General features: G+C 39.2%; 2 protein-coding genes across 2 annotated transcripts in view; both read left to right on the top strand.

Moving 5' to 3' along the window:
- Positions 1-5,914, top strand: part of LOC148342312 (uncharacterized) — a 139,461-nt gene extending 133,547 nt beyond the window's left edge. The window contains exons 2-4 of the mRNA XM_088285934.1: positions 1,034-1,192; positions 1,272-1,412; positions 5,763-5,914. Of these exons, the coding sequence (XP_088142060.1) occupies positions 1,034-1,192; positions 1,272-1,412; positions 5,763-5,914 (452 nt within the window). The remainder of the gene's footprint in view (positions 1-1,033; positions 1,193-1,271; positions 1,413-5,762) is intronic.
- The window catches only part of LOC148342311 (uncharacterized), a 230,972-nt gene extending 206,879 nt beyond the window's left edge, over positions 1-24,093 (top strand). Inside the window, exon 3 of the mRNA XM_088288132.1 lies at positions 22,805-24,093. Within this exon, the coding sequence (XP_088144258.1) occupies positions 22,805-23,673 (869 nt within the window). The 3' untranslated portion in view covers positions 23,674-24,093. The remainder of the gene's footprint in view (positions 1-22,804) is intronic.
- The last annotated feature ends 2,011 nt before the right edge of the window (positions 24,094-26,104 follow it).

Here is a 26,104-nt window from a genome sequence, read left to right as displayed (position 1 = left end):
CTTATCATTGCAGTACTTTTACCATTACAGCACTTTTATCATTGCAGTATTTTCTATCATTGCAGAATTTTTTATCATTGCAGCATTTTTATTAATTTCCCCTCTGTACCATAGACAGACATTCGGAGAGTTTCCTTACACTTGTATATTTTGTGGGATGTAAGCGTGTATATACATGGGGATTGTGTATATACGTATATACAGTATATATTTGCATGATTTTTATGAATGTCTGCTGCTAATGTTATACATTAACGGCCGCATTGCACCACCGCCTCTGTGTGATCTATACCTTTGCTGCTGTAACACTGCAAATGTCCCCATTGTGGGAATATGAAAGGACATCTTTATATTTATCTTTATCTTTAAAAACCTTGTGTTGGTGCTTCTTAAATAATTTTCCATAAGATTAAGATTGAACAAAATGGTGAAACAAAAATTTTAAAAGTAAATTTTGTAACAATTAAACTTTGAATACTAAATTATTCCTAAAACAGTTCAATAAATCTTATAATTAATTGTGAATTATTGTAGTTTAATGAATACTAAAACGAATAATGAAACATTAAAGTACTTAAATACCGAAATCATTTTCGAACACAATAACAGTTAAGTCATAGAACAGTGACATATTTTAATTTAAAATTCGCAATCACATCACAACCTGGTGAAAAACCCTGTAAAAAGGCAAATATGTTGACATCAAGTATCACTTTATCATGTCAACTGTTAATAATAGGGAAATAGATTTGGAATACTATCCAACCAACAACATGGTGTCAGATGTGAAAACAAAACCAGCAACAAAAGTCAAATTCAATACATCTCTCAAGTTCATATTTGGGAACTAAAATGTTACTTCATGTGCATACGGTTCAAATCGGACGTTTTTCCAATGTTTAGAAGAAGATAACGATGATTTGCATCGCAATGGCGACATCTGTCGGTGAGTTGGTGACAGTGCTCCACAAAGCCAGCAGCCAATCAAATCACAGCGGGGTGTGTCCTGTTCTTCCGCCTTCGTGACGAACAGGAAATCCTTTCTGTGCGACTTTGAAGAATTTGAAAATGCGTGAAAGAACGACACCCAAGTACAAAGAGGAACTTTGTGGAATAAAAGAAGAGAACGTGCAACATCTTCAACTGCTGGACGAAGTTTGCAACCAGCCTCGTGTTGTGCCACTCAAAGAAGGTTTGTACACGAGTGGGTTGATCTGAATCAGAATGACTTGACCAAACCAAATGTGTGTTTGTCTTTTTGTGTCCTACAGACGTCAGTGAAAACTATCTCCGTTTTGTGAAAGAGGAGCCAGACTTGACTCACATCAAAAAGGAGGAGGAGGAGGAGGAGATCAACAAGTCACCACTGAACTTTGTCCCTATAAAGACTGAAGATGAAAATAAGGATGAGAGTGCGGACAAGAGAGGGGCGGAGCCTCCAAGCAGCAGTTCAAGTCATCACGTGACAACAGATGGTGATGAAGACCATTGGGGGCCATCACAAGCACATAATGAGGACACATTATCACACTCTCCTGATGATGATGATGATGATAATGGGCAAGCTAAAGGTGAAAGGGCATGTCACACTGAATCATTAACTTCAAAGCTGTCTTTAAAACGGCACACAAGAAACCACGGTAAAGAAAAAACTATATTTTGCTCTATTTGTGGCAAAATTTTCCCTCGAAAGTTTCACTTGACAATTCACACAAGAACACACAGTGGAGAAACATCTTTTCGATGTCAGTTTGTGGCAAAAGCTTTTCTTTAAAGGCAAATTTAAAAACACATACACGATTACACACTGGAGAAAAACCTTTTTCATGCTCAGTTTGTGGAAAATGCTTCTCTCAAAAGACAAGTTTAATAGCACACACAAGAACACACAGTGGCGAAAAACCTTTTTCCTGCTCAGTTTGTGGCAAAAGCTTTTCTGGAAAGTCAAATTTAACAAGTCACATAAAAACACACACTGGAGAAAAAAACTTTTCCTGCTCAGTTTGTGGCAAAAGCTTTTCTGTAAAGTCAAATTTAACAAGTCACATAAAAATACACACTGGAGAAAAACATTTTTCATGCTCAGTTTGTGGCAAGAGTTTCTCTCAAAAGTCAAGTTTAACAAAACATATAAGAACGCACTGTGGAGAAAAAACCTTCGCCTGCTCAGTTTGTGCCAAAGGATTCTCTCTAAAATCAACTTTAACAAAACAGAAGAACACACAGTGGAGAAAAACCTTTTTCCTGCTTAGTTTGTGACAAGAGTTTCTCTCAAAAGTCGCATTTAACAAGCCATACAAGAACACACAGTGGAGACAAGCCATTCAGTTGCAGCATTTGTGCTAAAAAATTCTCCACTAAACAGTATGCGGAGAGTCACAATTGTGCTGGTGAGAATAGCAGCGATCCTTGAAGCTTTAAAGATAGACTACAAAAAAACTGAAGAAACTGACAGGTTTAACATATCACACAAGAAAGCACAGTGGAGAAAAACCTTTTTCATGCTCAGTTTGTGGCAAGAGTTTCTCTGACAAGTCTAATTTAACAAGCCACACAAGAACACACAGTGGTGAAAAATCTTTTTCCTGCTCAGTTTGTGGAAAATGCTTCTCGAAAAAGACATATTTAACAGAACACACAAGAACACACAGTGGTGAAAAACCTTTTTCCTGCTCAGTTTGTGGCAAAAATTTTAATGTAAAGTCAATTTTAAAAGATCACACAAGAACACACACTGGAGAAAAACCTTTTTCCTGCTCAGTTTGTGCCAAGAGTTTCTCTCAAAAGTCACATTTACGAAACCACACAAGAACACACAGTGGAGACAAGCCATTCAGTTGCAGCGTTTGTTCTAAAAAATTCTTCACTAAACAGGGAGCTGAGAGACACAATTGTGCTGGCGAGAATTGCAGCGATCCTTGAAGATTAAAAAAAGGAAAAAAATTGAAAGAACCGACTCTTTGTGGTAAGATGTAAATGTGATTTTGAATAAAATATGATAAATTTAATTTTGCAAAGCTCTTTTATTGACACTAGGCCAATGTGATCAGTGCCAGAAGAAGCAATGTGTCTGAGTGATGATGATTTGATTTGGTGTTTACATCAAACATGTAAATAAAATCAATTGCCTTTGCCTAGAACAACATTTGTTAACGTTATGCTTTTCAGTTGTCTTTTTAATCGTAGTTAATGGAAAAGGTGTGAGAAGAAACGGTGCTTATGAAATCGGTGCCTTCCACAATTATTAATAAAATCACTTGTTCCACTTGCTCAACTGGCCTTCATTACGCTGTGTGAAAAGGTGAAAAACAGAACTAGAAGTTGAACTATAAAAAGAACAAGAAAGAGAAACGCAAGTAGTCTCAGTTTCTCTCAAAGTTTTTGGAATGGCAGGAGTGTAGTCCAGCAAAAAGGCCACGATTCAGACTGATATCCAGATTTTCCTTTTTTATTTCTCCTTTTCCTCTGACGGCGTTCGGAAATTCCGGAGCCCCTTAGGGGACATGGAAGAAAAAACAACAACAACAAATCTTTGCTTTCCCTTGCAAAGATTGCGTTCCCTCGCAAACGCAAAGTTGTTTTTTTTGAGTGAATGTTCGTTTATTTATTTTTTTAATACGTGTTTATGTACTTCCGAGTCAGTTTGGCTCGCCTAGCCTCTGTTGCGCGGCTGTTTGAGAGACGACAGTACGTCAGATGCGGCAATAATCTTAGAGGGTGACTTGGAACGTTTCTTGCGGTCAAGAGATGTCCCTCACGGTGACATTCTGCACATGAAAAGCAACAAGGTACATACAATTCACTCTAACGCACATGTCAAATTCAAGGCCCGGGGGGCCAGATCTGGCCCGCAACCTCATTTTATGTGGCCCGCAAAGGGCAAATCATCTGCATCAACTTCCTGTTTCTACCATATTTTCTTCACTTTTAACAACACTGAGATATGAGATATTGCCATTTATTTGTTAGCAGTCCTCCCCTTTTAAAACAAATGGAAAAATTGTTGAACAATTACTTAGGAGCTTCTGATTTCAAAACTGGCTTTCCATTCAATTTATATGGGTTCACAGTCATACCGGCCCTCTGAGGGAAACCACAACTACGATGTGGCCCGTCCACAAAAATGAGTTTGACACCCCTGCTCTAACGAAATAACCTTAATAATAGCAATATGGGTCCCTACTGTTAATGTTTTTGCATAATACTAGTGTGCAAACTGTTTACCTTTTGAGTGGCAAGAAACGTATTGCTGTTCTATTTTCAATTTGTAGTTCATTTAAATCCTGTTATTGCATTCAAATTACTGTTAAGTGTAACGTTAAATATTTTTCTAAATGTTTTTTGTACAACGCAACTTTAGTTTCGTTATGAAGCAGCGTAGTTCGCACCCGGAAATGACGTCATCAAATCGGAAGTCGCGGAAGCAGGAAGTATAATAATAGGTCACCAATAAGAGAGAAATGTGATGATAATGAAGTCCAATCGAGCACAATCTGCATACATCTTTTGCCTTATCGAAGCCGGACCGAGATCTTACATTGTGGAAACAAAGCATGGACAAAGAGTGAGGAGGAACAGGAGTCTTCTGAAGGTTCCCGAGGACTGGAAGAAATCTTCTGATGCGGCTGAGGCTGCAAAGCAGGTGGATACATCGAAGGAGCACAGACCTCAACCACCAGCAATTTCTGGGATTACTGAACCTCCTCGAAGATCAACAAGAGTTAGACGACAACCGGACAGGCTGATTGAAAATGTTTAATGTTGTGTGATTGTTGCTAAAATTGTTGTAGAGCTGCTTGTTGTCATAAAAATGTGTGGATATTGATAAGAAGTGAAAATAATTTATAACAAAACAAAATAATAATAATAAACAATAATAATAATTAAAAAAAAGGCATAGGCATTCTTTAACGTTTGAAAGGGAGATGTAATGATAGCAGTTATATCATTGGCCACTAGTTAGCAGTATTGCCTGACGTGTGTTTTGGTTACCAGACGAACAAGTGTGTACGCACATAGACGAGAATGCAAGTCAATAAATAGACACAAGCTTGCAGCGTCACGTTGTCTGCATGACTTCTTAAGATAGAAGACGGAACATTACAGTAACCATTAAAAAAACGTAAAGTAACCATAAAATTATATTAAAAAAACGTATCGTCAACATACTAAAGCTGTTGCTTTATGGTATTTACAAAGAATTTTTGTTTAAAATCCCCCTCGCTCTTCTTTTTGTCATTTCTATATTATGTACGTATTAATAACTGTGTTTGGTTTGCTAATGTGAATAATGTTTTTTTTTGACAAAAAAACGTATGAGTAAATATTTATCATCTCATCAATATTTGCACAACAGTGTACTGAGTTTCGAGATCCTCACAATAGTAGTTCTCAAAATCATATTATTTCTTATGAATTTAGCTTAGTTAAGGGATATTTTATTGACAATCTAACATCAATATACAAATATATATATATGTATAGCGTTTTTGACCGAAAGTTGTTGCTATTGTACCTTATGACGCGCCGCTTTCGTTTCCTTCTTGAGGGATGCCGTTTCAAGGCTTATGTGGCTCATAAGCCACTTACATTGGCAATGTCGAAGGTCACTGAACCATGGTCGGCCCGCCAGCAACAGCACTTATCGGCCATTTCTGAGTTTACGACAGACATTGGGCACATGGCTGGTAAATGTAACCCTGTAGCTGATTGTCTATCGCGCGCGATCGTATGTCCAGTCCAGCTCGGGGTTGATTTTTCAGAAATGGCTGCCGACCAGTCCGATGATCATGACACCCGCAACCTCAAGACGGTGAGTATGGCTCTTAAACTTGAAGTAGTGATGCGTGGCGGCGGCCCTGCTGTCCTCTGTGTGGCAGACATTAGGACTATGCCTCTCACCCAGCAGGCATAGTTCTTGGGGGCGTGTTCATGAAAATGTTTTTTGGTGCAAATTTATGATTGTGCATTATTCTGTTGTTGCTAGTCTTCAAATAAATGCGAGTTTCCAGTCAGACGTGTGTGTTCATCCGACTGCCACATAGTAACCATAAATGAAAAAAAAATAAAAATGTCGCGTACACATACTAAAGCTGTTGCTTTGTAATTTATGTAGAATTTTTGTTTAAAATCGCCCTTGCTCTTCTTTTTGTCTTTTCTCTATTTTATACGTATTAATAACTGTGTTTGGTTTGTTAATGTTAATAAAGTTTTTTTAACATAAACAAATATTCGTAAATATTTATCATCTCATCAATATTTGGACAACAGAGTACTGAGTTTCGAGATGCTTGCGATAAACGTTCTCAAAATTGTATTTCTTGTCAATTTAGCTTAGTTAAGGGATATTTTATTGACAATCTAACATCAATATAAAAAGACAGAAAAAAATGGTGGTGGGGTGGCGCGAATCTTTTTTTTCTTGGTAGGGGCGGGCGTGAAATATTTGAGAAGCACTGCTAGTATATGCAGACATTATATTCATACTATCTTGCAGCCCAATTGAACCACAGCATTGTTGCAAGTTCGGTAGGAGAAACGTAACCTTCCCACTGCTGTTCCAGCAGCGGCTTCTCGGGGCATAGGCGGAAGTGACGTCGGAGCTGACTCGCCAATGTGGCGTTAATTTAGTTTTTTTTAATCAACCGAATTAAAATATTATATAAAATATATATTAAAATAGACCAGCCAGGGTTAAAAAAAAACACAGAGGCAAAGAAATATATTTAAAAAATACGTGCTTAAAGCATGACGTCATTAGCAAGCGCGCAGCTTCCGAAGGACTTCGACCACTGTATTACTAATAAAGCCAAGTTGATACATTTTAATATCTTACATAATATATATCCGGTTAATTCCTTAATTTCCAAATTTATTGATATTAGCAATATTTGCTCTTTCTGTGGGAATGAAACTGAAACAATATCTCATTTATTCTTTGACTGTATGATCACAAAGCAATTTTGGGCTGATTTAACGTTTCATTTCTTTAAACCATCTGAAACCCCCTGTGTTCTTAATCTGAAGGATATTGTTTGCGATTATAGTAATCCAAACGATAACAATTTTGCATACTTAATTAATTTAATCATTGTTGATGCAAATTTTTTTTATCCACAAACAGAAATTCTCAAGATCCTCTCCCAGATTTATGCCTTTCCTGATAGAGTTGAAATCCATATTTAATTCGATTAAATTAATTAACAACAAGAAAAGCAACAAGATATTGACATTTTTGAATGCCTTTTTCCTTTAAAAGCCTTAATTACATATCCAGAGACATTGTTCCTGTTTTACTGTGTATTTTTATTTTATAATATAATTTTTTTCTACATTCATTATCCTTTGTTGTGAATTCTATTTAAGGATGAAAAATGTATATGTTCGTTCAATACCTGAACTGATCTTGTGATACTGTAGTACTGTCTATTCAAAGTGTTCAATAAAGTTAAAAAAAAAAAAAAGGACTTCGACCACATGCACCGACCCGTCCACGCCGAAATAAAAACAAACACCGCTAAATTCTTCTGATTTAGTGTGGAACTGACTGTAATTTTCTCACAGGATTTCCAGTGCTGCTCTAAAGGACTACGACATAATTCATTAAGTCTTTGTGTCCCGATAACCTCATCTTCGCGCGTTGATGCTTTTCGGCGTAGTTAGCTTAGCTTGTTAGCTAGCTAGCCGCTAACGAAAAGAGGCACATGACTCATCGCCAAGCAGAGATCAAGTGCGGATTTTTTGGAATTATCATTTGAAAATGTGTGCAAGAACGACACCCAAGTACAAAGAGGAACTTTGTGGAATAAAAGAAGAGAACGAGCAACATCTTCAACTGCTGGACGAAGTTTGCAACTTGCCTCGTGTTGTGCCACTCAAAGCAGGTTTGTACACGTCTTACTCTCATTTGCTTTGTAAAGAACGACTTTCTATCGTTAAAAATATGCATCACAACATTAAGTTGTTTGGGGAAATGCGTTCAAGGTTATTGCCGTTTTATTTTTAAATATTGCTTGTCGGTTTGCTAAACATTTGTTTATTCCTAATAAAATCAGTGCAGAAAATAAATGCCAAAGAATAACCAATAGTGGGGGGTAAACTCCATGTTTTTTTAAAATAAAATTTGAACTGATTATTTTACATTTTCAATTTTCTGGTTTTTATATCTTGTTCAAGCAATTCCTTACGGAAGGAATTCTGCCTAACTCTACAAAATGGGCACACTGCGGCGAAAACATCAATGGCGGTTGATCAATTTTAGTGGATAAAACACAAAATATTAAGTTTTTAAAAAAAAAATCAAGTACATATTGGTCTTATTTGTTTATGAACTTTGTACTGGCTTGGTCGGGTGAGAGTCAAAGAACCTCGGGTGGCCCTGCACAGTTTTGTACACATGTGCGTCGTTTCACCTCATCCAAACATTTAAAATACGTTTAAGGCATCCATCCAAGGTTGCACGGATCTCATCGGTGAACAAGCGCATGCTGCAAGGAATGCATCTGCATCTTTGGCTTACAATGGGCTTAAAAAGGGAGAATGTCACAACCCCCTTTTCTACCAACAAGTCCAGGAGCATTTAGTTCCTGGTAATAAAGTTCCTGTGGCCCAGGTGGTTTGCATCTCCACCGCAACTCATAGTTCCTGGTAATTTTTGCAAATGAAAATGATGACGGAACAATGGGAGTTGTTGTTACTTTGTTACTCATTACTGACACCCTATGGCTGTTAAGCGTCATTGCAGTTACAAAATAATTCAGTGAACTCTTAAAATATTATGGTGTATCTTAGTCTAATTTTAATACATATTGGATAACTTTAAAATATACGTTATTCAAATATGTCAAAGTGAAAGTGTTGTTGCTTAATTTATGTGTAGGGATTTTGACTCTTCAAACGTTAATTTTGTTTTAAAATTTATTTAGAAACAAAAATTTTATAAAAAAGTAAAAAGGGGAATGTTGGAACGTACTAGCAGGCTAAATTTCATTTTGGGCAAAAAAAAAAACAAACAAAAAAAAAACCAAACGTAAATCATGCAATAAATAGCGACTATGATGCCAGGGCCCCTTTAATTCTTTTAGGGATCCAGATTATAATGAAAGCAAAAAGTACCCACGATGAAACTATCCATAAATGCAAAATGAAATACTTGGTAACATATTTCGCTTGAAGGATTTCTATTCTATCAATGACATTATGTTGCGATGGCCCCCAGTGGCCCCCATCAATATGTTAGGGTCCCACAACAGGTGTTCCATCAGACGCACACAATAGCCTGTGTGTGCTAACCTCAGCTCGCTTCCAGAAACGTCTGTGACTATGTCAGGAATGAAATCGGGCATCGGCCGCAAAGTGCTTCCTTTTTAAATGCTCGTTTATCACTGTTGTGCTGCTAGGAAAGGGAGGTTAACATCGTTGGCCGTAATTTTGTGAAATGCCCCCATGGTCTGGTCCAAATCGGGGTCACACGCATTGCATGCATCACAACATTAATGCGGCAGGCACAAGTCAAGGTAGCACGGTAGAAACAAAAGAAGACAAAGTCGATGCACGAGGTTTGACTTGACCAAACCAAATGTATGTTTGTCTTTTTGTGTCCGACAGAGGTCAGTGAAAACTATCTCCGTTTTGTGAAAGAGGAGCCAGACTTGACTCACATAAAAAAGGAGGAAGAGGAGGAGGAGATCAACAAGTCACCAGTGAAAGTTGTCCCAACAAAGACCGAAGATGTAAACAAGGATGAGAGTGAGGACAACAAAGGGGCGGAGCCGACAAGCAGCAGCTCAAGTCATCACGTGACAACAGAAGGTGATGAAGACCACTGGGGACCATCACAAGCACATAATGAGGACACATTATCAGACGCTCATGACAATGATGATGATGATGATGATGATGATGATGGGCAAGCTCAAGGTGAAAGGGCATGTCACACTGACTCATTCACTTCAAAGCCGTCTTTAAAAGGGCACAGAAAAACACACAGTGGTGAAAAACAGTTTTCTTGCTCGGTTTGTGGCAAAAGCTTCATGCATAAGTCAACGTTTACAATCCACACAAGAACACACACTGGAGAAAAACCTTTTTCCTGCTCAGTTTGTGGAAAATGCTTCTCTGAAAGGGGAAATTTAACAGAACACACAAGCACACACACTGGAGAAAAACCCTTTTCCTGCTCAGTTTGTGGCAAAAGCTTCTCTGGAAAGTCTAATTTAAGAAAACACGCAACAACACATAGTGGAGAAAAACCTTTTTCTTGCTCAGTTTGTGGTAAAAGATTTTCTCTAAAGTCCCGATTCACAGAACATACAAGAACACACACTGCAGAACCTCCTTCTTGCTTAGTTTGTGGTAAAAGCTTCTCCCAAAAGGCTCATTTAACAAGCCACACAAGAACACACAGTGGGGAAAAATCTTTTTCCTGCTCAGTTTGTGGCAGAAGCTTCTCTCATAAGTCAACTTTAACAAGGCACACAAGAACTCACAGTGGAGAAAAACCTTTTTCCTGCTCATTTTGTGGAAAATGCTTCTCTCAAAAGTCTTATTTAAGAAATCACACAAGAACACACAGTGGAGAAAAACCTTTTTCCTGCTCAGTTTGTGGAAAATGCTTCTCTGAAAAGTCACATTTACAAAGCCACACAAGAACACACAATGGAGACAAGCCATTCAGTTGCAGCGTTTGTGCTAAAAAATTCGCCACTAAACAGCATGCTGCGAGACACGATTGTGATGGTGAGAATATAGGGCTGGGCGATATGACCTAAAATCAATATTGCGATAAATTGAGCAATTTCACCTTGGTAATGATCGATGCACGATAAATTCCCCCCAAAATCAAAATAAATGCAGGAAATGCATATTAACTGTTTTTTTTTTTTTTTAACCAACTGGTACACATTACTTTCAATGAAAAATAATAGTACAAAAACCATTTGTATAAACATTCCAAATATCTTGCTTTGCATGATTTGAACAATGTCACAAAGAACAGGAGAAAAAGGGTAACTCTCACAAAATCTTTTTCTGCAAATCGATTGTGCCGAGATGCTGTCATGCCATTTGCAAAGGCCTAGATTTATGTAAAGGTATGTTGAAAACAATATAAATAATGCCATGTGCAAAGGAGCTAGTCGCCCGTAAACAAAATGCTCATTAGAATGGAAAAAAATGTCAATGCAATGCCAGTGCCAAATAAACAAGTGTGCTTCATTAGGAAAATGCCGTCTCGAGTACTCCGGTGCGCAGTCGTCACTTGTCATCTATGTAATGCACATTCAGGCTCAAACAGGGATCCATGTTGTGACCCGACCATAAGTCGGATGTGGATGCAAAATGCTTGACATGTGTCCGCTCCCGTCCCGATGTTGTCCAGATCGGGAAGTACGGTTTGCAACAAATATTTTCGTACCTCTCGTCGGCTACTTTCATGAGGCGTTTAAATCCTGTGCGCTCCACTGTAACAAGAGGAGCTCTATCTTTAGCTATGTGCTAGGCTATCGCGTCCACCACCGAGACATTCTCTCGAATGGTGTCGCCTCCGTTATGGGCTGTTGTCACTTGTCGAACCTTGCTTCTCACTTTGAACTTTTAGCACAAGCTCCAAGTCAACGGCATGGTTGTGTTGTGGGTGGTGAAAAAGAAAAGGTTGGACGCGCTGTTTCAGGTGCTGACGACGCACTTTGTAGTTCGTGTTCTTTTGCTCAAACATCGTCTTTTTGGAACCCAAAACATTTCTTAACGACAGATGTCGGAATTTCTTTTCGGGACAAGCGAGTCAGGAACAATTTCAACGAACATTACGTCGTCTTCAGCCGTGTCAGCTGCTTCTAGATTTGAATCGACAGCTACGACCGCGTCGTCAGTTTTCTTTCTTGTTCAGCTGGGTGGAGTCACGTGACTACAGCCGCTCAAGCCGTCTTTCAGGGGCATGAACATAGCTGCAGACAGAAAGGACTTCTTTTTTTTTTTTAAAACACCGAATTAACCGACATGGGCAAAATGATTTTATTAAATTTCGATCACGGTAAATTTTCGGTTTATTGCCCAGCCCTACGAGAATAGCAGCGATCCTTGAAGCTTAAAAAAAGACAAAAAAAAAACCTCCAGGAACCGACTCTTCGTGGTAAGATGTAAATGTGATTTAGAAAATATGATATATTGAATTTTCAAAGCTCTTTTATTGACACAAGGCCAATGTGATCAGTGCATTGTGTCTGAGTGATGATGATTTTTTTGTGTTTACATCAAACATTTAAATGAAATTAATTGCCTTTGCCTGGAACAACATTTGTTAACGTTATGCTTTTCAGTTGTCTTTTAAATCGTACCTAATGGAAAAGGTGTGAGAAGAAACGGTGCTTATGAAATCGGTATCTTCCACAATCATCAATAAAAACACTTGTTCCACTTGCTCAACTGGCCTTCATTACGCTGTGTGAAAAGGTGAAAAACTGAACTCAAAGTTGAACTATAAAAAGAACAAAAAGAGAAACGCAAATAGTCTCAGTTTCTCTCAAAGGTTTTGGTATGTCAGGAGTTGGCAACTTGATGGCGACTGGAGTCAGCGTTTATTTGTCACCACGGACGAGATGATTCGCATCACGCTGTTTGTTGCTGCTGCTGTCTGAATTGGACCCTGGAGGTCACCTGCCAGCATCCCTGAATTTCACCGGCGGATATTCAGCTATCCCACGTCTGACCCCAAATTGTTGTGGAATTTTCAGCAGTTAGGGAAGATCAATGAGATAGTCTGGAAAATAAATTGTCTTTTGAGTCAGTCTGCAGAGTGATCTCAGTGGGAGAAGTGCGTGGGAAGATACTGATGCACACAGGAAGATGAAGATTTATTTGACAGGAACTGTGTAATCTTAAAACAAAAAGATACTTTTTCTGCGTTGAGCCTACTTATCAGTCAAGGTCGTGTTGTTTTGGCTTCACAAAGAATCCTCTCGTACAAGAAGCGAAAGGCACTTTCTTCAAAAGCAGGTGGCCACAATAAATAGCAAAAACCTTACTTGCTAAATAATTTTCCATAATATTAAGATTGAACAAAATAGTGACACAAATATTGAAAAAGTAAATACAGTCACGAGTAAACATTGAATACTAAATTATTACTAAAACAGTTCAATGAATCTTGAAATAAATAATGAATCACCGTAGTTTAATGAATACTGAAACGAATAATGAAATATTTAAGTTATTTAAGTTATAAACATTGAAATCATTTTTTAAGACTCTAACATTTAGAGAATAAAACAGTGATGTATTTTAATTTAAAATTCGCAACCACGTCGCTGGCGAAAAACCCTGTAAAGAGGCAAATATGTTGACATAAAGTATCACTTTATCATGTCAACTGTTAATAATAGAGAAATACATTTGGAATACTGTCCAACCAACAACATGGTGTCAGATGTGAAAACAAAACCAGCAACAAAAGTAAAATTCAATACATCTCTCAAGTTCATATTTGGGAACTAAAATGTTTGTTCATGTGCATCTTAGGTTTTTCTCTATGTTTAGAAGAAGATAACAATGATTTGCATCGCAAATGGCGACATCTGTCGGTGAGTTGGTGACAGTGCTCCACACAGCCAGCAGCCAATCATATCACAGCGGGGTGTGTCCTGTTCTTCCGCTTTCGTGACGAACAGACTGCCATTTTCTCGAAGGAAAAAAACGACGCCATCTTTCATTCGTCTCGTCGAACAAAGAGAAGCTCACGAGTTATCGCCAAGCAAAGACCAAGTGCGGATTTGTTGAGATTGGCGTTTGAAAATGTGTGCTAGAACGACACCCAAGTACAAAGAGGAACTTTGTGAAATAAAAGAAGAGAACGAGCAACATCTTCAACTGCTGGACGAAGTTTGCAACCAGCTTCGTGTTGTGCCACACAAAGCAGGTTTGTACACGTTTTACTCTCATTTGCTTTGTAAAGAACGACTTTCTATCGTTAAAAATATGCATCACAACATTAAGTTGTTTGGGGGAATGCGTTCAAGGTTATTGCCGTTTTATTTTTAATTATTGCCTTTTACCTGCAGGTCTGCTGAACATTTGTTTATGCCAAACGAAATCAGTGCAGAAAATGGATGCCAAAGAATAACCAATAGTGGGGGGGTAAACTCCGTGTTTTTTTTCCCCATTTTAAAATTCGAACTGATTGTTTAACATTTTACATATTCCGGTATTTATATGTTGTTAAAGAAATTAAGTTTGTCATGTCATCATGTTTCAAAACTATGCTGACAGATGTCGTGTATTTTTATATCCACACTGATAAAAATTTTGGGGCTGATCTACTTAGAAAATGTAAGGTAACCTTTTGCATCACACATTTATGTTTATAAAGCAAGGACAGTGCTTGTTTCATCTACTTAATTTCTTGTGCATAAGAAATCGGTTTTGTAAAGTCTACTTAATTTTACAAGTCAAGTTAGTTTAAATTTTGCAAGTGAAGTCAACTTAATTCTGCAAGTTTGTTAACTACATTACTTCAGTAAATGCAACCTAACTATTCAAGTTAACTTGCTTGCAAAGTTAAGTAGACTTTACTTGCGAAAATAAAACTAACCTGACTTGCAAAGTTAAGTGGATTTTACTTGCAAATCTAATTTCTTCCACACAAGAAATGAAGTAGCCTTTACAAAACAATCCTTGCACTATCTACATAAAAATGTGATGCAAAAAGTTACCTTACATTTAGTAAGTAGATCAAGCACACCATTTTGTGTCATGCTGGGTCTACTTTAAATATTAAGTATGTGTCACCTGTTGGGCAATCATCCACTGATCACTCAAAATATGTTTCCAAGGCCAAGGGTCAACATGACTATGAATGAATTCCAACAACTGATTAATCAAATAATTGGTAACAATTAAATTATAAACTATTTTTGTAAAGGACAAACAGGCAATCATTAGTTGCGGCCCCAACACTACATATGAACAACATGTGTCAAACCATGCATGTATAATTTTGTGACTTAATTCAAAACAAAACTTGGAATTTCTTGAGTTTATAGAAGCATATTTATTTGACAAGAAAATATTTTTTGTTATGAACAGTGAGGGTGAAGGTAAGACGTGGCAAAGTTAAATACATTGAAAGGACATGTTCATTCATAATAGATGTTTGTCTCAAAAATTAACTCACCTAATATCCGTTCATCTAACACCAACCAAACATCCATTCTATGCTTGTGGACGTTTTTATTAAATTCTGTTAAAAATAATTATAATTTTGTCACCATTTAAATAGCGAAATCTAAGATCATAAAAGAATGAATGCATGTTCCGTGGAATCTGATTTGTCAACACGGAAAAACCCTGAGTGATGAAAACGTGAACTTATGGTTAAGGAACAGGTCTCTTTGACGGCAAAAGTCTGACTATGGTAAACAATTGATAATTAGACCTCAATGAAGTGATTGTGCAGTTGAAAAAGTTCATATATTGACTGTGCAAAGCTAAAGTGAGAAACTAGGATTAACTCTTTGGCAAACACGAGAACGTATTCAGTCTCGAGGAAGACTGAACGCAGTAAAATTGCAATAAGAAGAACAATAAACCAGCCCAGAGTGTTACAATGTCCTGGAAACAAAAGTTTGGGATTGCCCCTGAGGGTGAAATTCCTCTCTGAACTCCTCCTTTGTGCCCCCGGCAGCAACTCATGAAACAGGGAAACTGATAAAAGATACAATTTTGTTGAAACAGAACATGCAAGGTTAAAGGTCATGCAAAACGAAAAAAAAAAACATCTAATGTTCCGTACTTCAGTTTGGCGACGGATGTACAAGGGTAATTCAATTAATGAAACGACATTTTGAGATGGAAATGACAGGAATATGATGAATTATCATGTTATGAGGGGACTTTTCATATACAGTTAATTAATATAAATTAAATTAGAAATTTTTAGTCTGCGGATATTCCACTTCAAATTATACTGACTCATTGGTTGAGGAAAACGGGGTTATATTAGTTCAGTGGTTCTCGATTATTTCCTGTCACGCCCCCCCATACCAAGAAGAAAATAAATTTGCGCCCCCCCCACTACAGTTTTTTTACATTTCGTACTCATGTACATGTTCTTTGTATATTAATGTTGGATTGTCAATAAAATATCCCTTAACAAAGATAAATTGATTAAAAAAAATATCATTTTGAGAACGACTATTGTGAGGCTCTCGAAACTCAGCACTCTGTGGTGCGAATATTGATGGGATGATAAATATTTACTATACGTTTTTGTTTAGTTTTTTTTACTTTATTAACATGAACAAACCAAACAGTTATTAATACGTACATAATATAGAAAAGACAAAAAGAGCCAGGGGGATTTCAAACAAAAATTCTATATAAATAACATAAAGCACCAGTTTGAATATGTTGACTATACATTTTTTTTTATTTTTATAATCCGTTTGACGTCAAACGGCTTCGTTGTGATGACGTCAGCCATTTCCGTGTTCCAGCCTGAGAGCGTCTGCTAAATTGCTCACGTAGCCATCGTCTTATTTTGTTTGGATACGTAATGGTTGCAATACAACATTTCTGTTCATAGCTGCTGGCTCTCCGCCCGAACGCGGTTTGAGTCAGACTTCTTTTCAAAGTCGAGCGTCCATCGAAGCAATTCATTTTAGCGATTAGCGCGCTTAGCGCCTCCTTGCTCGCTCTGCTGCGGCGCAAGATAGCTTGGCGCGGGGCATTTAAGGAGCGGCGAAAGAAATCACTTCCGGGTCAACGAGCGATGGGGCGACGTTTTTTTTTTTTTAATCAGTACTGCGTGACAGGGCAACACATTTTTTTAAAAACCAGTACTGCGTGAACTCGGGGCACAAACAAAATTGACGAGCTCAAACTTGTTGCCTGAGATCGAATTTTTTGGTCCCAAAACCATGCAAATCATGTTCCCCAGGGTCCCACGCGCCCCCCTCAGCATCGCACCGCGCCCCACTATTTGAGAATCACTGTATTAGTTGGTTAAAAAAGAGGAGCTAAATTATAGTTGACGTGTTCATGGGGATTGAATATGAATCATAAACAGAAGACAAAACCAATTGGCATTTGTAAAATATATGTAAAATATTAAGTTTGTGAGCTCTTATGGGAGACGGGGCGAGACGTGAATGGATTGAAGCTTCCGCCAGTGACCCGTCCAATAGTGTCACCACCACACAGCTGTGCCGAGTGGCCGTCCTCGAGGGCGTGCGCCTCCCAGTTACTGACATCAAGCGTAACAGTCCGTCAATGAGAAACTGCTAATCAGAATGAGTAGAACCCCCGTTTTTGCATCGATGAAAGAAAATATTGTATTGGATGTAGAAAACGAATTGTTACACTCGCGGGTTCAAGGGGCCAAGAGTGCTAATTCACAGGGAAAGGAAAAAAGAATATGGGAAAAAAAATAAAATAAAAGCGGGGGGAAGCAGCTAATGCAGCATCCGACGCATGCAGCTCCCATTGCGTCTGCTCTTTCCGTTTCCGCTGCTCCTTGGCCAGGTTCTGGTGACGCAGTGCCACAGCAGGATTGTTGTCCGCACCTGCCGGTCAACAAGGTCACGTAACAGAAGTAGGGTGGTTATAGACATGGGTTGTGAGTGGGACGTGCTCTTGCTGTGGGGTCACTGGGTGATGAGCGGTCCAAACCGAGCCACTTCCTGAAATGTGCCATCCTGTGGTCCAGCGCCACGCCAGTCACAAAGAGGTCCACTAGCACAGGGGCGCCATCGCTAGCCCCTCCTCCGACAACGCTTCTATGGCTTCCAAACGCACACTTGACGCACGATTGATGGACAACAGTTTATGATGGTGGAACAAGATATTCCACGCTTTGCAAGCTTCTTCTGCATATCCCAATGAGCAACAATACTGTCAGGCTTGTAGAACTCTTGAGATTGGCTGAGTCACTGCCAAGGACCGAACCCGCACCTGTGAAACACTGGAATTCGAGTGGGACTGAATTTCCAGAAGGGACTGAATATGACTGTGCGCTTCCGCCGGGGGAAGCATATGTTGTCCTCCGTTCCAGTCGACTGGGCAGCTCTGAGACCAGGGTCTCCATCCTCCCGCAGCTGGTACGTCCTGTTCCTGCTCTGGTCTGCGCGGTGCAGCCGCCTCCACCCATTCAAACTACCAATTGGTCCTTTGCATTGAACACTGAGTTCTGATTATTTGGTTTGTCAGGATGCATTCACCCAATTCCGAGGGTCAGAAGTGCATCTTGCATTAGGATTGTGTATTTGTGATGTCTACCGGTGCTGCCTCGCATGTGTGCCTTGCCCCAGAGCAGAGGAAACGCTATGAATTGTCTCTGTTCGCGGAGCCACAAATCACATTAACTATCGGTGCGCATCATCATACTAAAGATTTCGGCCCATTGGTGAAGACTTTTGGCAGAGTTAATTTCAGATGTAAAATACCCCATGTCACGAGCAGGGTGTGGTGTTTCAGCACCCATTCCGAATTCTTCTGTGACGGAACATTTTCCGAATTTCTTGACAGTATGGTAGACAGTGAATGGGTCACTCTGAAGCGAAATCTGTTTGCGTCTCTGCCAGAGGGGTTGTGGACCCGGGGTCTGACTGATGTTGTGCTCTGCTCCACTGCTTCTCCAATTTGTTTTTGCGATATCTGCGAAAGTTTTTATATTATTGTGAAAGAAATTAAGTTTGTCATGTCATCATGTTTCAAAACTATGCTTACAGGTTAATAGAAGGTCACAAAAACATGGACCTCTTAAACAGGAAAACGTTAGTTCAGTGGTAACAGGGTTGTGTCTATGCTGGCAGTTTAGCAGGAAGCCACAAAAACAGATGCACGCCTTGAACCGTGTTTGACAGGAAACCGTTTAGCTCGCATTGAACAGAAGTGTGACCCTAACATGTCTTGTAAGCTGAAACCGTTCGAACAACAGGAAGAGTGTGGACGGGTGGTATAAAGTCAAAGTGTTCATGTTTTTCCATTATTTATGAGTTGACATATACAAATTGCTATGCTGTGCTTCAATAAAACGCCGCACAGCAGCGGGAAAGCTTTTCTCTTTGGCGGACTGCTCCTTGCAAGTGACAAAGACAATCTTGGTTGGGTGATTCATTTATGAAGGCTTGTCTCGTTTTTGACAATAACTTCTCTGACATATCTTGTTCAAGCAATTCCTTCTGGAATGATTCAAACTGACTCTAAAAACTGTGCACACTGCGGCAAAAAGATCAATGGCGGTTGTTGAATTTTAGTGGATAAAGCACAAAGGATTATTTTTTTTTAATAAATCAAGTACGTATTGGTCTTATTTATGAAATTTTTACTGGCTCGGTCAATGAACCTCCGGTGGCTCTGCACTGTTTTGTGCACATGTGCGTAGTTTCACCCCATCCAAACATTTAAAATACATTTAATGCATCCATCCAGAGTTGCACGGATCTCATCAGTGAACAAGCGCATGCTCTAAGGAATGCATCTGCATCTTTGGCTTACTATGGGCTGAAAAAGGGAGAACGTCACAACCCCCTTTTCTACCAACAAGGCCAGGAACATTTAGTTCCTGGTAATAAAGTTCCTGTGGCCCAGGTGGTTTGCATCTCCCCCGCAACTCATTTTGCAAATGACAATGATGACGGAACAATGGGAGGTGTTGTGTTACTTTGTTACTCATTACTGACACCGTCTGGCTGTTATACATCATTGCAGGTACAAAATAATTCAGTGAACTCATAATATTTTGGTGTATCTTCGTCAAATTTGAATACATATCGGATAACTTTAAAATATACAGTCATTATTCAAATATGTCAACACGAAAGTCAGAGTGAAAGTGTTGTTGCTTAATGCTTATGTGTAAGAACTTTTACTCTTCAAACGTAATTTTGTTTTAAAATTTATTTCAAAACAGAAATTTTATAAAAATATAAAGGCTAATGTCGGAACTTACTCGCAGGATAAATGTCATTTTGGGTAAAAAAAAACCCAAACGTAAATCATACAATAAATAGTGAATCTGATTCCAGGGCCCCTTTAATTCTTTTAGGGATCCAGATTATAATGGAAGCAAAAATACCCACGATGAAACTATCTCCAAATGCAAAATGAAATACTTGTAAACATATTTCGCTTGAAGGATTCCTATTTTATCAATGACATTATGTTGCGATGGCCCCCAGTGGCCACCATAAATAAGTTAGGGTCCCACAACAGGTGTTCCATCAGACGCACACTGTAGTGGCAACTCTTTGGGGTTTACTTGCCACTGTAGGAGCAGGTGAGTAATGACTAGCCTGACGCGACGAAACTTCCAATCGACCAGCGTCGGTGGTGTGGCTGTCACAGTTCGCTGATCAGCGTCGTTGTTGGTTGTCGTGCATTGATGTCGCTGGTTGTCGTCGGTCAGAAAACTTTGTCACCTTAAACCCGACCTTCTGAATGTCCGTTTTAGACACGTCACATGACTACAATTTATACGGCATGTCACATGACCACCCTCTCACGTGTGGCTTGTTAGGCAATCAATATCAATAATGTTTAAATAATAATAATGAATTCCAAATTAGAAACAATCCTCAATATGGCTCTTACAGCTGGATTTATGTGTGGTCCTGCAGGAGGTGTTAGAGTGACGCCAGGGAGCAATTTGACCTTATTATACTTAGTTTTCCAAGTTAAAGTACCCTTATGTAGCATGCCTTGAGCATGATGTAGGTTTTAGACAATTAGGTTTCCCAAATTTTAGACAATGGATTCATATAAAAGGTTGGAATGGGATTTTTGGTGACATGCTGGCGTCGTTTTTGCTTTATCAGGACAAGATTGCCTCGAGGGGGGAAATATGTAGTGTATTTTTATATTCACTCTGATGAACATTTTATTAATTCTCTTAAATAACTATGAGGGAATTGGAGACTAAAGAAGTGACCAGTCTTTGTGTTGAAATTCCATTGTAAACGAGATACTGTCCAAAAGGCTTGAAAAGCTCTAGGTGTGGAGCACTCGAGGTGATAGAAGCAGTCAGGATGGCACCAGAAGGTCACTTGAAATAGCAACCACATCTGCTCTCGCCGTAGGGGGATTTGGGGGCAAAATCGTACAATGACAATGCATATGCAACAAAGTAAAGTTAGACATTCATGTCCGGTGTGGCCATTCCCAATAAGAAGGAAAGGGAGGAGACACCCTTTCCCTTTCTCTTTTTTGGGGAGACTTCTTTTGACATCAGCATGTGACGAGAATAAAATCTCTTTCGAACCAAAATGGCGGTGTCAGGGAGGTTCTTTCCATCACCAAATCTGTCATGCTTGGCGACCTGTCCGGAGGGAAGCTGAGCCAGACCCACACATCAACAACAAAATATACCACACAGGTTAATAGAAGGTCACAAAAACATGGAGTTCTTAAACAGGAAAACGTGAGTTCAGTGGTAAAAGAGTTGTGTCTATGCTGGCAGTTTAGCAGGAAGCCACAAAAACAGATGCACGTCTTGAACCGTGTTTGACAGGAAACCGTTTAGCTCGCATTGAACAGAAGTGTGACCCAAACATGTCTTGTAAGCTGCAACCGTTCGAACAACAGGAAGTGTGTGGACGGGTGTGATAAAGTCGAAGTGTTCATGTTTTTCCGTTCTTAATGAGTTTGCATATTCAAAATGCTTTGCTGTGCTTCAATAAAACGCCGCACAGCAGCGGGAAAGCTTTTCTCTTTGGCGGACTGCTCCTCGCAAGTGACAAAGACAATCTTGGCTGGGTGATTCATTTGTGCAGGCTTGTCTTGATTTTTTACCAAAAAATATCTGACACATCATGTTCAAGCAATTCCTTATGGAATGATTCAACCTGACTCTAAACACTGTGCACACTGCGGCAAAAGTATCAATGGCGGTTGAATTTTAGTGGATAAAACCAAAGGGTTAAGTTTTTAAAAAAACCAAGTACGTATTGGTCTTATTTATGAACTTTGTACTGGCTTACAATTGGCTTAAAAAGGGAGAACGTCACAACCCCCTTTTCTACCCACAAGCCTGGGAACATTTAGTTCTATCTCTAAATGCAAAATGAAATACTTGAAAACATATTTCACTTGAAGGATTCCTATATTATCGATGACATTATGTTGCGATGGCCCCCAGTGGTCTGCATCAATAAGTTAGGGTCCCACAACAGGTGTTCCATCAGACGCACACAATAGCCTGTGTGTGCTAACTTCAGCTCGCTTCCAGAAACGTCTGTGACTAATTCAGGAATGAAATCGGGCATCAGCCGCAACGTGCTTCCTTTTTAAATGCTCTTTTATCACTGTTGTGCTGCGAGGAAAGGGAGGTTTACATCGTAGGACGTAATTTTGTGAAATGCCCCCATGGTCTGGTCCAAATCGGGGTCACACGCATTGCTCCGTATGCGGCAGGCACAAGTCAAGGTAGCACGGTAGAAACAATATAAGACAAAGTCGCCGCCTGAGCTTTGACTTGAACAAACCAAATTTGTCTTTTTGTGTCCTGCAGACGTCAGACAAAATGATCTCCGTTCTGTGAAAGAGGAGCCAGACTTGACTCACATCAAAAAGGAGGAGGAGGAGGAGGAGATCAACAAGTCACCAGTGAACGTTCTCCCTATAAAGACTGCAGATGAAAACAAGGATGAGAGTGAGGACAACAGAGGGGCGGAGCCTCCAAGCAGCAGCTCAAGTCATCACGTAACAACAGAAGGTGATAAAGACCACTGGGGGCCATCACAAGCACATAATGAGGACACATTATCAGACGCTCATGACGATGATGATGATGATGATGATGATGATGGGCAAGCCAAAGGTGAAAGGGCATGTCACACTGACAGTTGGGTATGTTCTCAGTGTGGGAAATCAACAACTTCAAAGTTGTCTTTGAAACGGCACACAAGAACACACGGAGAAAAACCTTTTTCATGCTCAGTTTGTGGAAAATGCTTCTCTGAAAAGTCACATTTGCAAATCCACACAAGAACACACAGTGGAGAAAAACCTTTTTCCTGCTCAGTTTGTGACAAGAGTTTCTCTCAAAAGCCAAGTTTAACATATCACACAAGAACGCACAGTGGAGAAAAACCTTTTTCCTGCTCAGTTTGTGGCAAAAGCTTCTCTCAAAAGACTCATTTAGTAAGGCACACAAGAACACACAGTGGAGAGAAACCCTTTTCATGCTCAGTTTGTGGCAAATGCTTCTCTCGAAAGTCTCATTTAGTAAGGCACACAAGAACCCACAGTGGAGAAAAACCTTTTTCTTGCTCGGTTTGTGGCAAAAGCTTCTCTGGAAAGTTTGATTTAACGATCCACACAAGAACGCACAGTGGAGAAAAACCTTATTCATGCTCAGTTTGTGGAAAATGCTTCTCTCGAAAGTTTCATTTAACGATCCACACAAGAACACACAGTCAAGAAAAACCTTTTTCCTGTTCAGTTTGTGGTAGACGCTTCTCTGTAAAGTCAAATTTAACTTGTCACACAAGAACACACACTGGAGAAAACCCTTTTTCTTGCTCAGTTTGTGCCAAGAGTTTCTCTCAAAAGTGGCATTTACAAAGCCACACCAGAACACACAATGGAGACAAGCCATTCAGTTGCAGCGTTTGTGCTAAAAAATTCTTCACTAAACAGGGAGCTGAGAGACACAATTGTGCTGGTGAGAAAAGCAGCGATCCTTGAAGCTTAAAAAAGGACAAAAAAAACTGAAGGAACTGACTCTTTGTGGTAAGATGTAAATGTGATTTTGAATAAATTATGATGTATTGAATTTTGCAAAGCTTTGTTATTGACACTAAGCCAATGTGATCAGTGCCAGAAGAAGCAATGTGTCTGAGTGATGTTTTTTTTGTGTTGACATCAAACATTATAAATGAAATTAATTGCCTTTGCCTGGAACAACATTTGTTAACGTTATGCTTTTCAGTTGTCTTTTTAATCGTACCTAATGGAAAAGGTGTGAGGAGAAACGGTGCTTATGCAATCGGTGCCTTCCACAATCATCAATAAAATCACTTGTTCCACTTGCTCAACTGGCCTTCATTATGCTGTGTGAAAAGGTGAAAAACAGATGTAGAAGTTGAACTATAAAAAGAACAAGAAAGAAACGCAAATAGTCTCAGTTTCTCTCAAAGGTTTTGGAATGTCAGGAGTTGGCAACTTGATGGCGACTGGAGTCAGCGCTGGTTTTCTCGCTGTGTTTGGCTGGCTCGTATATGTATGGTCCATTGAACAAAACTCAAACTCTTCAAATATCCCCTCAGATACATTTAATAATTACGGTTTCTGAATAAATTTCTGACTGCCCAAATACACTTTCTAGGTTGAGCTCTATCAAGCGTTTGGGGTTTGTTGCTAAGCAGAATCTCACTTCGAAAGAAAATATCATTTTGTCAAATATACCCAAATTTTTTTTTCATGCTATATTATATTTTTTATACGTTGGATTAGTTATATAATGAAATGGGGAAATATTAAAATTGGCAACCACAGACTTAGTTCAATTCATAAGAAATATAGAAACATTTTATAAATATTGAACTCATTGAGAAGAGTCCTAATCTTGAAATAAATATTGAAATATAAAAAATACTCATGTATTAAATTAATTCAATAACCCGACCCCGGATGAGCGGCACAAAATGCCTGGATGGATGGAATAATTTAAATTGCACACATATTCAAATGAACAAATATGTTAAGAAATGATCAAGAGTGAAATAAAAAGGTTTAAATTTATATTGATATAATTTTGCATATTAAAATAATTGAATAAATATTGTATTATTACAGAAGCAAGCTTAAATATACATTGAAATATATTTTTTTAAATAGTGTATTTTTAAATGGCCTAATATAGATATAGGAAGTAATTCTCTTTATGAAACTATGAAGGGACTGGAGCTCACAGAAGTGACCAGTCTTGGTTCTGAAGTTCAGATGTAACCAGATACTGCCCTGAGAGAAAATAGGCCTGAGCATTGTTTATGGTGGGGGCAATTCTCTCGCCGGGTCAGTGACCTTCCAGGGGATGGAAGTATTTTAAGGTGGTCACGAGTAGACTGGTCGTATCAACGGGGAGACGCATCTGCTCTCCCTCTGGGGGACTTTTGGAGGGAAATCCTGAAGACTAGCGGGATGGGAATGCATATGCAACAAGTCAAGTCAATTTTATTTGCATAGCTCTTAATCACAGACAGTCTCAAAGGGCTTTAGATAACCACAATCGACATCCACTGATCTTAACCCCCAGGAGGGCAAGGAAAAACTCACAAGACCTCATTCGGGGAAAAGTGAGAAACCTTGAGAAGGGACCACAGATGGGGGAATCCCCCTTCCAGGATGACCAGGCTGCAATGGATGCCAACTGGGCAACATTTGACACATACAATGATGCTATGCAATAATAGATGAGATAATATAAGAGTCAATTGAATGAAGTGCTGCAGGAAGATGACTTCAGTGGAGTGGGTCCTCATCCAGGGCCGTAATATCCATGGCAGCATATCCGAAGATGAGCCTTCGATCTTGTACCGGTCAGTTGGTGTAAATTCAGTACAGCCACTTCCAAGTGAATCGCCATCACCTAATTCGGGGAATTGGGAACAGAAAAGAAAGAACAGAAATAGTAAACAGGCCAACAAGTAGTTCAATGAAGTGCTGAAATATAAGGAAATCAGAAAAGGCGCTGCATGAAGACGACTTCGTCAGAGCAGGTCCCTTCCCGGTTCGTCAGTGCCGTAATCTTCAAAGCATGTCCCCATCACCTAATTCCCAAGCAGGGGATGGAGGGGGCAGAAAAGAGAAGAAGCGGCAGTAAACAGGCCAACAAATAATTAAATTAGATGCTAAAGTATATAAATAAATGGATCAAATGTCGCGCTGCAGGAAGACGACATCACTGGAACAGGTGCATGCCCAGTTGGTCAATGCCTTAAACTTCCTAGTGGGTCACCGTCACCTAATCCCCCAGCCGGGGGAAAAGGGGGCAGAAAAGAAAACAAAAGAAAAAAAAGCGGCAGTAAACAGGCCAACAAATATTTCAGCTAAATGCACAAGAGTATAAATGCGTCTTTAATAGTGTTTTGAACATTTCTACTGAGGTGGCGCCTCT

The sequence above is a fragment of the Idiotropiscis lumnitzeri genome, chromosome 2 (assembly GCF_059441095.1).
Source record: "Idiotropiscis lumnitzeri isolate Australia: NSW breed Sydney's pygmy pipehorse chromosome 2, RoL_Ilum_1.0, whole genome shotgun sequence".
Lineage (NCBI taxonomy): Eukaryota > Metazoa > Chordata > Actinopteri > Syngnathiformes > Syngnathidae > Idiotropiscis > Idiotropiscis lumnitzeri.
The sequence above is the reverse complement of the archived record's forward strand: the minus strand, read 5'-3'. Positions and strand labels throughout refer to the sequence as shown.